Genomic DNA, 15,293 nt, shown 5'->3' with positions numbered 1-15,293 from the left:
ATCTGCACACACCCCCCGCACACACACACACACAAAATACTCAAAATTACTTTCAGAGTTTAATTGAATGTTACAGAAAGTCAGCACTTTGTTTTTTCCCCTACAAATCACCTTTAAATGAAATCATTATTCCCTACCCTGGCTTAGGTAAGAGTGATTTTTATTGTTTCATCTGGCTAGCATTAAACCAAAACCAGTTTATAGCTAATGAGACAATTTGAGACAATAAAACATTAATGTCTCCTATTTAGCTAGAAAAATTGAAGCATTTACAAGAAAAAATATTTTTCATCAGGTATTAGAAATGTCATATAAAAGTCCAGTTTAGGGACACAAACCATTAGGAACTTCCTATAGATAAAGAATGATTTTAAATAAAACTCAGCCCTAATCCACATGAGAAAGCCCAGATCACACTCACGATATGCAGTTGCAGAATCTCGCTCCTTCTGGTCCGTGCTGAGAAACATGGTGAGGGCAGAATATGGTACTTGGAATAACTATGCAAAGAAAGAACATCACTTAGGAAATGTCAGGGTAAATGCTGTATTCTTCTGATATCCCGGAAAGTGTTTTAATGTGACCTCGGAATTCACTTATTTAGAACATTGTATTTTTTAGTGTGTAGACCTGTCTTCCTGATTTGTAAAGCACATAAAAGGAAAAAAAAAAAGGTAAATTTCATAATATAAATAATAAATTACCAAGAGGCTTTACCTTAATGCTGTGCTCCTTCAGCTTCCGTGGGAAATCGTCCTTCATAGCTAGGCAATAAAGCATCTAGTTTTCTTTGCACTAGGAGACTATCGTGTTCCTAGCCTGAGCTAACTAACAGGAAGCAAAGCCATAAGGAAGACAACAAAATTTTCCACTTTATTCAAGCCAGAAGAGTGTATAAATCCCCCAAATCGTTCAAATATCTGTCTCACTATGTAATTCCAGGAGATAATTGTGAAAACTACTTTGTCTTCAGCACCATTTTGCCACATGCTCCTTAATCTGAGTTAAGAATAGATAAAAACACCCAATTGCTATGTCCATTCACTGAAAAAACAGTAGATTAGGAGTGTTGCTTATTTGTTTTTACAGCTCTGTATCTAGCATGCAATTGATACAGTGCTGTAAAATCTTGGTGGAAACAATGCACTGATAATATGTATTGCAATGCTGGATAAATGACCCCCAGTTTTACTGCAGGAGAAGCCTTATCTCCAGTAGTACTTCATTGAAAATAACTATTGAACGTTAAAGGCTTCAACTTTTGGATGGTCATGATGTGAGTGGGACCCTGGCCTCCTAGTGTTGAACTAAAATAAAATTAACTTGAAAAATGTCAGTACAACATATAGGCCAAACTCTCAGACTCTCAAACAAGAAATACAACCATTTTAAATGCCCGGGAGCCACTTTTTCAAAACGTGATCCAGTGAAATTCAATCAGCCGGGATACACCCTGCCAAATTGCAAAGCAGCTGTCTCACTTCCAGTGCTGTCTGCCGCCCGATACTGCTTTCCACAGAAGACACCTTGTTTTACCTTGATATTGGCTACAAGGCAAAATGGGTGATGCAACCCCTACATGTGCAGTATGAAATGTATGAGAAAAGTTCTTTGGGATCCACTGAAATGATGGCTTCTGCATAAATATTGCAAGTTCTAGGCTGTATTAAAAAAATTCACGTGCTCAAACTCTTCTATCCAGGCATGAATATCATGATGTCTGCTATCAGGACTATTTGAGCTCTGTATTTCAGGACTTTCCATTGCCTTCTTGCTTGCGTCAAAACACCCAGAACTAGGGCCACAAACCTACTTGGTCTCCTAATCTGCTCCTGAACAAACACAGAAGTTATGAGAAGTTAGATGTCTAACTGGAATTAGGAATCCAAATGTCTCTATGGGTCTGTACAAGACTGAGTTGAGTATCCAGGGCTCTGCCAATGACAGTGACTGGAGTTAATCTATCTGAATTAGCAGGTCATTTGCCAGAGAAAGCGTTGGCAGAAATCATCAACCAGCAGAGAGTTTGACAAAAAAGGACATCTGCTTATCCCTTCAACTCACTAGAAGTGGAAATCAAAGGTAAAGTGTTGGTAAATCTCAGTTTACTAAACCTGAGTGCATTAACATAGACAGAAAACAAGCAAGTTACTGCTGGGAACATCATGACCTGTAATCTACTTACTGTGGTCAGTGCTTGGAAAAGGCAGTAGAAAATCAGGTACCACGCGACTCTTCCCGATACAAAAGGAGGCAGGTACCACATAAAAAAATAGGACACTACTGTGAAGGGTGTACATGCCAGCATCCTGCAAAGAAGATTAACACATGTCAACAATCTCAACATAATGACAGCAAAGCACATTGAATTTTCCTGCTAATAATCAATATAATGTGATTTATTTTATGTTTTATTTGTTTTATTTTATGTTTAATGATTTTATTTATTTTATGCAGTTCTTCTAACTACAATAATTCCACATTTTTAAGTATGAAATGTTAGCATGCATTAAATACACAGATTAATGTAAAATGTATGCAAGTACTTCCATAAAATGGAAAAAGCCCAGCAAATCTGAAGGAAAAGAACGATACTGAATATCCCACTCAGAACAGACACAATTTCCTTGCACATGCACTGTAACAGCACACCTATATTGCCATTCCTTACTACATGTCTCAGACTACACATTTATTAGAAAGAATCACTGAAAACTAAACTCTGTTGTCACACGTCTTCGCACGCTTCAGCAATTTTTACATGAGCCTATTGATTACCAAGGATTCCCTCTTCCAATTTTAATGCATTCAGTTTTCCTCTCAATTTAGCCTCTTCATTGCTACTTCAAGCAAGTGCAAATACGTTGATACACTTAAAAATGCATAAAAGATAATGGAGAGGCCACTGCAAAAGTTCCTACAGTCTGTACCTACTTGGGTACATGACAATTTGCTTCATTTAACTCAACAGCAAAACTCCTAACCACTTCAAACACAAAAGGATCATCTTGTGGTGAGGAAGGTGGCTAAAAAAAGAGCCACGATAACTTAAATTCCAGACATTGCCATTAACCTGCAATTAATTACATCAGTCTAAAAAATATTTCAGGCAAACAACACTTGTCAAACTCCATGATGTGGAGGAAGTGGTCAGACGCTATTATTTCCTGAAAGTCTGAGCTGCAGCAGCATCAGGGCTCTCCTGTATTCTTGTAAATCGGACATTAAACAATGTAATTAGATGACCAAGAACCCAACAAAAAATATCCAAACACGTAAAAGAGAAAACAGATTAATCCCTTCACAACAGCACTACTGACATTGGGGGTCAGCTGACTATTTTGCAATCGTGAACTGAAAACCTTGAATACAAAAGAGTAATGTGGGTAAATAGTTTAGTGAAACAATGGCTTTCCCACGCTGCTCTTTGGGATGGACAGCATCGCTGGGAGCTGAGCATTTACAAGGAAAGTGCCAGGTTCTGGTATTCTCTGTCCCTCTGGTCCCCAGTCCCCAGTTCATTCACAGCTGGCCAGCAATGGAAAGCACAAATAAGGGTAAAATCCTGACACATCTCAGGGAATCTACCTTCCTTTCCAAAAGTGTGAGCTCTTCCAGACTGGTGTCCAGACAGAGTCACCACAGTAAAATATTTTCATAGTTTTTCATGCAACTTTTCTGCAATAACACTCTTAGTATTCTTCCTCCTTTCCATCCTCTTCCCATATTTTCTTTTCCTCATTAATGTCAGTGAATTTTCAGAGCCTTGCTGAAGCTGCTGAATATCTCATTGTCTACTGTTACCTGCTTTGACAAAGAATCTGACCAGGTTCGTGTATTTCATCAAGTCAATGTCTGCTTATGCCTTTTAAACACATTGCATAAAAAAGACCAATAGCGATCGATGACTTTTTTTATACTGAGTACAGCGTTAAGCTATAGTTAAACTTTCACCTTCTTTACTAATGTTCTTGCTTTGCTGGCAAGCTTTTCTGACTGAGACAATTCCATTGCTTCACTCTAGATACTTAGTAAGAAAAATATCAAAATACTAAATTATTTTTAAGTTAATGGAAGACCCATTTTTTTTTTTTTTTTGCATTGTGTAAATGCCGTCTGGCCTCCTTCAAAGCGTAGGAACAAAATTCCCTTAAAAAAACTACCATTACAAAAAAAAAACCCAGACAAAATTCTTCTGGAAAGAAAGCTGCTGTTTGATGAACGCATATTAAAGGCCGGTTAGATAAGCACTTTTCCTGTAAGAAGTGCAAGTTGTACAGAGGTTGGTTTACAGTGCAAAGGGTTGATAAGTTCATGCTTGTGCTAGGATGGGAATTACTCTAACATCGATTTAACACCAACACTAAACACATGTACTTGCAGCATTTTCAGAGAACTGAAAAAAAAAGGCATCAGAATACATCCAATTGCATTTATATAAAAATGTCATTATTTTATTTTTTAATAACTTCATTACTCAGTTAATTCAGTGCTCATTAAAAAGCATTCAATTTACCTGGCCACAAACCAAATCCTGAAAAGAGGAACAGCAGCAAGCTCCTCTTTTCCCATGGGGCTCTTGACAAAGAGCTGAACTTTGACCCAAAGGCCCTCTTCCTCCTGGGGCCAAGAGCAGCTGATCTCAGCCTTCTTCCAACCTGTACTTCTAGTACCTGTCTAGCCTTCTAGTCTTTGTCAGATATAAGCTGCCCACAGACAAATTTCTCTAGCCCTAAAACCACATGACAGCAAGAGCTAAAAAACTGGGATTATTTTCCATAAAAATTCAACTTCTTTGCTCAGGATACCACATTTACTCTTAGATTTTTGTTGTGAATCAAATTTGGGGGTTATATTCATTGAAAATTCATAATTAATTCAAAACATCTTACAATATTACAATACATCCTTAAAATGCATGAGATAGAGCAGTGATGAAAGACTCCCTATTGCACAAATGACTCAGTCTCCCCTTGACTTCCAAAATATAAAACCCCCAACAAATAAATGTCCTATGGAATAGATGACCTTGGGTTGTTCTAACACGGACCAATCCTCTCCAATTTTCTTGCTTCACACCTGTCAATCTCCTTCTTTCTGAGTAACATTCATTCTTTTAATTTCTCCTTAAAGCCCATGGGCAGCACACGTGCAAGTGTACTAGCGAGAGTGCAAACAATGGGTAAGTATGTCACAGTGAAGCATCACACTGTCCCTTTAGAAATGCTGATCAAAATCTCACAGCATCTCATTCATTATAAAAGTCATGGTGATTTTTTTCATTAAGTGTCTCGATTACGGGGATGTAGGAGAAGCAGGATGACCGCTGTAAGGAAGAATGTATCAGAGTGTCAGTGCTGGTTGCTGAGCCCATCAGTGTTCCACATGTGTGCACACATCCTTCACTGAATTGAAAGGCCTAGAGAATTAAAGAATTAAAGTTAACAGAGCTCCTGGAAGGCTGATGTGAGAAGTGAAGGCACACTAGGACACAAGTGGGAACAAGTTCCAACTTTGTGGAGGAGTGGAGCCAAACGAAAGGAATCTAGACAAAGAGGAAAATTCAAGCACAGATTCAATAAAGTTTTAGGTTTGAGCTTCCAGTTTTGTCAACAATGCAGTGTCTTGGCTTTATTTCTCCAGTCGTAGAAAATCTCTTCTATGTTTTCATGGGTGAACAAGGTAAAGAGAAACAGATGACAGACATTTTTTCTTTTTTATTCTATGTATGTAGAATGAATACAATCACCGTTGTCTGGGAAACAGGCAAAGAAAAATGAGTCCAATTCAACGAGTTGACTGTATGATCACAACGCACAATATTGATATATACGTGTAAATACATGTACAAATTTATGCTTACCAAGGCATGAGCCGGCCAATTTTTGTCCATCTACTTTTGCTAATAAAAAAGCCAGCAACAGGATCAGTAACTGCACCTGAGGCTTTGCCAATAAACAGCACCAGAGAGGCATGAAACGGAGTAATCTGAAAGTACAGACGGAATTACTGTAAACAAGAGCCATTGTTTCACAATACAATGAAACAGCATAAAGCAACTTTCCAGAAAAAAACCTTAGTGTTTTAAAGAATAATGACAGTTCATTTACAAAACGTTTGCTGCTGTCATAGAAATTACTATTGGTTACCCATAGCAAATAAAATGAGACATTGGGACAGGCACTATGCAAGAAGGGATTAGAGGGAAAAGTGCAAGGAAGGAGAGATTATGGATATGTTTAGAACTAGGAACGAGTCAGATAGTCAAATAGTAGACTAAAGTCCTTGTTTTAGTCATAAAAACTGATAGGGTCCCTCTGTAATTATCCCCTTCCTTTGTTCCCCACACAGCCCCATTTCCCTGTATCTTTATTTTGACCTGATGTAGAAAAAAACAAAGGGAACTGTCTACATGCATTCACGTTTTTTAATCTCCTGAGATTACTGACAAGGCTGCCAACTGGTGGCACGTGTCTGTGGAAGAGGTTGTAGCACAGGAGACTTTATCCACTCAGAACTGAACTGTGACAACTGAACTGCATAAGGCACATCTGTTCAAATCAAAGTTGCCAGTGCATATCCAACAAATCTCACTTGAAAACTGTTCACGGATTACACGAGAATAACATGGCCAAGTAGAAAAACCTTTGAAGTTAACCAAGAAGGGCGATACTTAAGTGCCAATATAGAAATACAGTTTATCCCAGGCAATGTAGTAGGCAATGTAATCTGAGGTGCTGGAGTGGGTCTGGAGAAGGGCAACGAAGCTGGTGAGGGGTCTGGAGAACAAGTCTTATGAGGAGCAGCTGAGGGAGCTGGGGTTGTTCAGCCTGGAGAAAAGGAGGCTGAGGGGAGACCTTATCGCTCTCTGCCACTCCCTGAAAGGAGGGTGTAGAGAGCTGTCGGTTAGTCTCTTCTCCCGAGTCACAGGCAATAGGACAAGAGGAAATGGCCTCAAGTTGCACCAGGGGAGGTTCAGATTGGATATTAGGGAAAACTTTTACACTGAAAGGGTTATCAGACATTGGAATGGGCTGCCCAGGGAAGTGGTTGAGGCACCGTCCCTGGAGACATTCAGAAGACGGGTTGACATAGAGCTTAGTGACATTATTTAGTGATGGTTTTTATGAGAGTTAAGTTGATGGTTGGACTGGATGATCTTAAAAGGTCCCTTCCAACCCAGACAATTCTATGATTCTAATATAGTTATTTCACATATGTCTGTAGAGAGCTTGGGAATTTGTATCACACAATGGTTAAAAAAAGTGGGTTCTCTGAGTGGGTTCAATGAGCATTGGGCTGCGTCCCACAGCAGTTTGCTGATGGTCACCTCATCCACCTTTGCTGACTTGTGCCCACCCACAGCCAGGGTGGCAAGTAGCCCAACAATCCCGCAGCAGACTTGCCATGGAGGCTGCACTGTAACTGCTCAGGAGTCACTACTGCTTCTCAAGAGACAAGTCAGCCAAAACAAGAACAAAATAGCAGTCAGAAAGAGACAGGGGTGGAAATACTGCAGTTATGAGGGACACAGGGACCTTCAAATTAGGTGGGTTTCGCATTGGTATTTTGTTCAGATAACTTGAATAGACAGAAAGGAAGTGGATATTAGATAAGCAGAGGTGGAAGAAGTCCTTGAGAAAAATTAAAACCTCTCTTATGTTAGAAGTGGACTGAGTGCAGTCACCCTGTCTTCATCTTCAGTATGAGCTCATACATCCCTTGGCTGCATCTTCTTATCTGCCTAAATCTAGGCAGTGTCTGTCGGCACCAATGTCAGAAACTTCTCAGTGTTAATAATATACAAGATAAAATATGCTAAATTCACCCATCTCAAAAGGAATAAAGAACAGGATCCTATTATCAGAGGTTTTGGTCTTTTCTGTTAATTTGACTCAAGGAGACTGTGTGGTTTGGAGTTACACTCATATAACTGTAGTTCATACTTTAGTCTGTAGTTTAGGTGGAACACAGAATTCAAGTGTAAGCTACAGAAAGTGAATATAAAAGTAATTTTCTAGGAAGGATACAAATTATGTATGAAAGATCACACCTAGAAATTTCACAATCTCTCAAAGAGCTAAAACAGTCCTAGCATCTAAGTGGGAAAGAATTAAATCCAGGTAGTGCCTGTAAAATTACATGCTCTCCCCTGAAAATGTGTCAAAAAAACCAACATGATTTCAGAGCTGTTTATCAGGCCTTGAAATAAATCCTGCCCCTGCAGTATTACTTCAGAGAACAAACTAAAACCATCAAGGAACAAATAATTAAGCCCCTTAATGAAGCAGCAAGCGTATCATTACAAACATTTAGCAAAATTATTGGGTTTCAGTAGGAGTTTGTTAACAAAATAATTATTATTATGTCATTTATTTAGGTAGTGCCCAAAGATGCAAGAATGGTACCCCAGCCTTCTGGACACTCCACATAAACACATAAAGAAATAAACAGTCCCTAGCTTCAAGAATTTTCAGTTTCTGTGATAAGCAGAGAGTGGGAAAATTGCCATATTTATAAGCACCCTGGGAAAACCGTATTAGTGTCCTTCTCATTCAGTTCATGCTTCATCATCTCCAATGGCTTGAATTGCCATCTTCGATGTAAGCATGAAACAGCTGTAGTCAGAGTTGCATCCGCCTCCCTGCTGCATCTCCACGTTACCTGCTCCACCTCCGACTCCTCAGACTCCACACCATCACTCGACATCTTTGACAATGCGATCCAAAACTGTCTCCTTTTCTAGATGTTGAGACATTGATATGAACAAGCCGCTCAAGATTTCAGTTTTACATGCCAGTCTTACCATCTTGCCAATTTTATCAAGTCACACCTCAGCTTCTGATATCAGACTTCTATAGGAAGACCATAAACCCAATCACTTGGACACCTCCAGTCCCCAAGTCATGAAATCCTATCTTTCTACATCTTAAACAGGAAATGGATAACAATATCTGATCTAGAACCTCCTATTCTTTCCAGCAAACAAAAGCAGCCACCAGTGCTGAAAGCCACTCACGTAGTTTCAGCTACAGCTGCTCTCACAGTCAATGCAATTTGGCCTCATTTCCCTAAAATCCTTTTTTCTATCCCTTATCTGTCCCACCTAGTTACCATGCAGACATACAAGACAAGCCAAAACAGTAAAAAATGCTTATGGATTGATTTTTTTTTTGTTTCTCTGCTGTCCCGAAATCAGCTGAAAGTCAGATGAATGGGATGACTCCAACTGCTTTGTTTTACCAGGTCTGCTTCTGCACCACAAAGTCACAGACTGGAAGCAAAGAACCTTCAGGAAGGACCATTCAGCTTTCTTTGGAATTAAATTATCCCAGACAAACCAAATCACATTTATGTGAAATTACGTTGACTACTGGATGCAACTGCGATGATTTTTAACTAAACCAAATAAACAAAGCTTCACAACCTCAACATGGTGCTATTAATGTTTCAGACATCTCATATCTTACACTCTCTGACTCTTGACAAAGAGAACTGCTTTTTCTTGTGCCTGCAGGTATGTGAGCTCTACAGTGACCAAAGCTCTACTAATAATCCCAAACTAAAAGTCAACAATGGCCACTTCAAGACAGAAAGGAAACTAGGGAAAAAAAAACACCAACTATTTCTGAACAAGTTTATGCAGTTTCCAGGATGCTGAACAGCTAGAGGCAATGATAACAAAACAATTTAAAAGCTTTATTAGCTAATTCATCTTTTATCACCCCAGGGACATTGTTGACAACATCAGAGTTGAGGTAAGACTGCAATCTGTAAAGGTTTCTAGTGCTACTTACGTGGGCTATATCCAGCAGGTAGATCTGTAGGAAGAAAGCAGCAGCGCTTCCTGCCACTTGATTTGGGGCACCTCCTATTGCATAGCATAATTTGCCGCAAATTGAGAGCCTGTATTCCTGTTCAAGACGAAGCAGAACAAATGATGAGAAAAATCAAGACACACGAGTTAAAAGCTACAGAAGTCATAAGGTTAAAGTCTAAGGTTAACGCCAGATTCGGGTATTTGCTTCACAGGTATTCCACTAATAAATCCATATGCCCTCAACCCCTATCATCAACAGGCATTTGGATGCTCATTGGTTTGATTTTTAATGGTTTTGTTCCTTAATTCAGCCCCTAAAAACAGATTACAGTGTTCCTTCAAGGGAATCTAGGCTTACCTATCTGCTTCTTGCAAGCTATTAAAAAGGAACAAGTCTACAAACAAGCAAGAAGAAGCAAAGAGGAGCAAATATTGTTACACTATTTTCTGAGCTTAGATTTAAATGTTTCATTCAGATTTTTTAAGGCTGAAAACTCACTTAAAAAAAATATTATTTACTACATTAATCTTTAAGACCATAATAATTGATATATACTATCATACCACAGTAATTAGACAACATTAATACAAGAAAAGTCCCAGTCAAATGCAGACTGAACATATTCCAAACATTTGTGCTCTGTTCCCTCCTTATTTTGTCACAAAGTGCTGGTGTGAGCCTGGCAAAGTCACATGAGTTTGTACACCTTCCTTTTGACTTGACTTCTCTGTATCTTTTATGAAAGCTGGCATAATAGGAAAAGTGATTTTGGGGCCTGAGTCCTCGTTAGGAAGGACTCTAAGTCACTCTAGGCATGTTTAAAAAATTTTGCAAAACTGTGCTCTCTCATTTCCCTTTTGATGTTTGAAAAGTACGGTAGGCATCCAAAAATATTCCCTAATACAATTGCCAAATAAGAGTAAGATAAAGGCTGAAAATAAGGCTTCATAACAGTAGTTAAAAGATAAAAAATGCACAGAGTCTAACAGAAGTTCTAATGAAGAACACTGTGTTTTCCAATAGTAAAATTTCCAGAATACTGGAAAGCCTTTAAAAAAATCTTAAGACTTAATTTCATGCCATAAAATTCAAAATACAGGAAGAAAATGACTCTCCATTAATCTTGTATTCCTTTCGAAGGGTCACCATATCCAACCCAACTTTAGACTTTTAAGCTTTCAATCCCTCTTTAAAGATTGCTGTCAGCAGGAACCAGGGAACACGAAGAAGAGCAGCAATATTAATCCTGGGTCTGCCCTCTCTCTGAACTGACTACACAAGCCCTTAATTCTTCCATTAGCTCAGGATAAAACTAGAGATATGGTAATGAGATCCACCACAATGATAATATTCTGATATATTACCTAATTTCTGAATATTTTTAATTGTACCATCATCTTTACTACCTAACATTTGATAAGTTTGAGACTTATAGACAGAGCCTTTCATCATCTAATCATTTTCCTTTGAGCTGTTTTATCTGAGTGGGTGTGAACAAGCAAGCACAAATATTGGGACTCTGTCCTTTTTGTGTTTTCAAAGAGAAAGTCGGGGTGGCATCCCGTTACTACATCCAAGTAAAGTGTAACAGTGTCAGGGCAAAAGCTGCAAAATGGTATCGTCACAGCAGGTCTCTCTTGTTCTCCGTATTGGCAATTTTCTTCTTTCCAGAAAAAAACCCGTGGTAAACAGTCACAAGACAGACTTCATCAGAACAATACACTATTTAATTTGGTAAGAGACTCTAAACACAACAAACGCCCTATATACATATCTGCTGTACGAAGTAACTCACCATTTTTCATACGTAAGTCTTATTAAATGCCAGCTTTACTAGACTTATGGGGTCTATAGAATCTTGTTTGCTTGACTCACAACACAGAGCTCTTGCGCTTTGCTCCAGGGGCTGTGTACTTTTAAACTTTATCACACTGTTTTATTTTTTAATCATTCCCTTCTCTTAGCCTCACCTCCATCCTCCCAGAAATTAAATTACTTTAAAAGTTTACTTTTCTTTGGTAATTCCCCTTCTGATCTCCAAGCACTGGCAAGATGACTTCTAGCTGAAATCAAGAGACTTAAACCACTGCTACGTAAATCCTGTATCCCATTCCACCCCCAAAATAAGCTGAGAAAAACCTTTTAGATCCATAAGGCTGCTTTCCCACTTGTTTTCCCTAGTAGCTGTTGTAGAATCACAGGATGGTTTGGGTTGGAAAGGGCCTTTAAAGTTCAGCCAGTCCAACCCCCTGCCACAGGCAGGGACACCTCCCACTAGACCAGGTTGCTCAAAGCCCCATCCAGCCTGGCTTTAAACGCTTCCAGGGATGGGGACATCCACAACTTCTCTGGGCAACCTGTTCCAGTGCCTCACCACCCTCATTGTAAAAATTTCTTCCTGATGTCCCTCTTTCAGTTTACAAACATTGCTCCTTGTCCTTTGAATAGCCAAGGCCATGATAATACAGAAAAAGTAAATGCCTCTATATAATATACACGATTCCCAAATATTTTTATAACAACAAAGAATGTTAAGTTCTTAAGAATTAGTGTAATTAAAGTTGTGGTACACGAAACAGTCAACCAAGATCTAAACTTACAGGCTGTAGGCAGTACTCCTATCTTTACATCAGTTTCATGGTTTGAAAATTTACAATCTTAATATATATTTTTAAAAAAGTCTCACTGTGATTCCACAGACCTCCAGGATGCTGCTCAACTACTTTCTGAACCACACTCCCAGATCACCTTGAAGCAAAGGTAATGCTTTGGTTGCAGCAGTAGTTAAGTTTTCACTAAATTTTGTTTATGAGTGTTGTTTTCGGAATAAAACAAGCTGTTCAGATAGATATAGCATATAGAGGTGTCCTCTTCAGTCAGCCACAGAAACGCAGGGAATCAGCAGTTCATGAACTTCCTGAAATGGACATTACCGTTCAACACCTGTTTTCCTTTTATTTTGCCTAATTACTTTTGGAACTCATTCATATTGTTAAGCCATGATACGCCACAGCAGCTCTACACGTGATGACAAATACCGTGAAAGGAAATGTCGCTATGTTAGTGGTAGGTCTGCTGCCTGGTAATTTCATGGAGTGCCCCTGAGCTTCTCTCTGCTGAGAAATAATCATTCAGACTCTACATTGTGGAGTCCCTTTCCAAAAGAAGCAGCCCATAATCTATTTCGACTCTCCCTATTGAAGTTATATGGTAATCACTATATTTTCTACCTCGGTATCCTATGAAGGTAGGTCTGTGCACCAGTAAAACTGAAACGTTTCCTTCTTTCTAACTTCCTGGGCTTACAGTTAAGAGTAGAAAAGATACAGGTGGCAGCTGTCTGTTACAGCATCTAGGGCAGTAAGTCCCCCCACCTTGGTGGGGTTTACACCGTATTCCTAATAAATGACACCAGAAACTGTCTTGAGAAGGATAACATCGCAGTAGCGCAGAGCAGTGCGTCCAAGGGCAGTGTGTTGGCTATGGGCAACTAACAAGGTTTTTCCCTTGAGGCTGAATTTCCCTGCTGCGTTGCTTCCTCAAGCACAGAAATTGCTTGATTTCTGTGAAAAACGGTGAAAGCTTTTTCACCTGTGTAAGTTTGTCAGTGAGCTTGAAGTACTCCAAAAATTCCCTAGAGATCAGAATGCGTAGGCAGTGGTCGAACAGTGAATAAAATACAAAGTATTTAATGGAAATTTTTAATGAAAATTTTGAGACCCCTGCGGCGTAGTTGAATGTCAGTACCAAGTTACTTCTACAGTGCTTAGAAGAAAGCTGAGAGGATGGGGTGGGAGTCAAGAGCAAGGAAGGTCAAAATAAGTTATAAACTTTTTTTGTTCTTAGATTAACTAGACAATTTTTTTTACTTACATGTCTCTGTCATATCAAAGTTAATTGTGTTTCTAGGTAAACTAAGAAAATAATAGCTGAGAGATTTTATTTATTATTTAGAAGAGTAAGCTTAAACATCGTTACAGAAAATTAATGCATCTCATACACTGTAGTTCCTTTATTTTTAATTCTCTTGTAAGTTAAAACTATACTTTTCATTGCTTGTAAGTTTTCCATTCCCCAACAGAACAGAAATTGAATACAGCACTTAGAACAGATCATCTTATTTCTAAAGAAAGTATTTAAGCACATTGAAAACAACTCTTTGGAACTGTGTGAAGATACTGCATGAACATTACGGGCACAGGGAGCAGCTGCATTTTGTCCTAAGCTATTCTTTATCAGTCGAGTCCAGAACTGAACCAACAAGTCATTTAAAAGCAGTAAGAAGAGAGAGCAAAACCTGTGACTCAAAGATAACCACTAGTCTAGGTTTATCTGAGAAACAATGAAAATGTAGCTAACGAGGAGCAGCTTTTGAGTCAGCTTTTCTCTCAACATAGAATTAATGCTGGTAATGTTTCTGTTGTTTCTGTTCTGTGAGTGACCATACAACTGCCTCTTAAAAGCCTGAGTGTGACAGTCCCAGGTGGGATCCCAAGTCCCTCACACCAAGTATCTTGAGGACTGTTTTCAGGTTTCTTAATGACATCAGCCCACCCCTGAATGGAAGAAATAACAGGAGCAAGGCTTGGATGCAGACACCTAAAAGGGCACACGAACAAGGCAGGATGCAGTGGTGCTTCCCGGGATATTCTTCCAGCAGCTGGCAACGTAGCGCCAAGCGGCTCTGTGAGCCAAAGATGGGAGTATCTCTGTTTAAAATCTTCAGATTTCTCCCATGAATTCACCCAGATAGTTTCTGAACACAAAAATTCAAGCCAGAACGGCATGTGCCCACAGCATCTGACGAGTTCCCCAGCTTGAATGCTCTCCACCACATCAGGAAAGGCAACCTCAGCCCCTCCGTTTTGAAGCTGCCCCTTCCCCGTTTTACCAGATGCCCCCTCAAGAGCCATGGAGGTGAGGGGGGTCCTCACTCACCCCTTACCTGCCTCTCCACCCCTATCTCGGCAAGCACCGAGTCCAAAGAGGAAGCATTTCGATACTTTCTCGCTCACAACACCCACCTGGCAGTGAGGAGTCCATGAGGCTTCCTGAGGAGAGTGACCCCATCCCGCCCGCCCCTCTCCTCCACCGACACCCCGGCGGCCTCGGTCGGAGACGGCCCCGGAGGGAGACAGGGCACTCCAGGGTCGATATCGGAGTTACACGGAGCTTCTTGGTGGGAGAGGAGTGGGGTGGCGGTAAGGATTTAAGAGCACCACAGAAGACACGGCAGCAGCAAGTTCAGGCTGCCCAAAACCCCCCGAGAGTGCTCACCCCCTTCCCCGTAACCTACCGGCAATGGAAATTAAGCCCCAGCGCGCCGGAGCAAGAGGGGGCGGGCGGGACCCCAGCCCTGCTCTCACCCCGGGACTGCGGCCGAGGGGCTCCTCAAGCCGCTCTTCCCCCTCCCCAGCCCCTTACCTCCTCCTCCTCCGGGCGCTGCGGGGTGTCCTTGGCAGCCCCCGCCAT

General features: G+C 40.2%; 1 protein-coding gene across 1 annotated transcript in view; it reads right to left on the bottom strand.

Moving 5' to 3' along the window:
- The window catches only part of MFSD2B (MFSD2 lysolipid transporter B, sphingolipid), a 33,079-nt gene extending 17,786 nt beyond the window's left edge, over positions 1-15,293 (bottom strand). The window contains exons 1-5 of the mRNA XM_074153449.1: positions 15,246-15,293; positions 9,798-9,914; positions 5,864-5,988; positions 2,186-2,309; positions 422-500 (exon numbers count right to left, since the gene is read on the bottom strand). Of these exons, the coding sequence (XP_074009550.1) occupies positions 422-500; positions 2,186-2,309; positions 5,864-5,988; positions 9,798-9,914; positions 15,246-15,293 (493 nt within the window). The remainder of the gene's footprint in view (positions 1-421; positions 501-2,185; positions 2,310-5,863; positions 5,989-9,797; positions 9,915-15,245) is intronic.

Source organism: Numenius arquata, chromosome 9 (assembly GCF_964106895.1).
Source record: "Numenius arquata chromosome 9, bNumArq3.hap1.1, whole genome shotgun sequence".
Taxonomy (NCBI): Eukaryota; Metazoa; Chordata; class Aves; order Charadriiformes; family Scolopacidae; genus Numenius; species Numenius arquata.
This window is presented reverse-complemented; position numbering and strand designations above follow the sequence as displayed.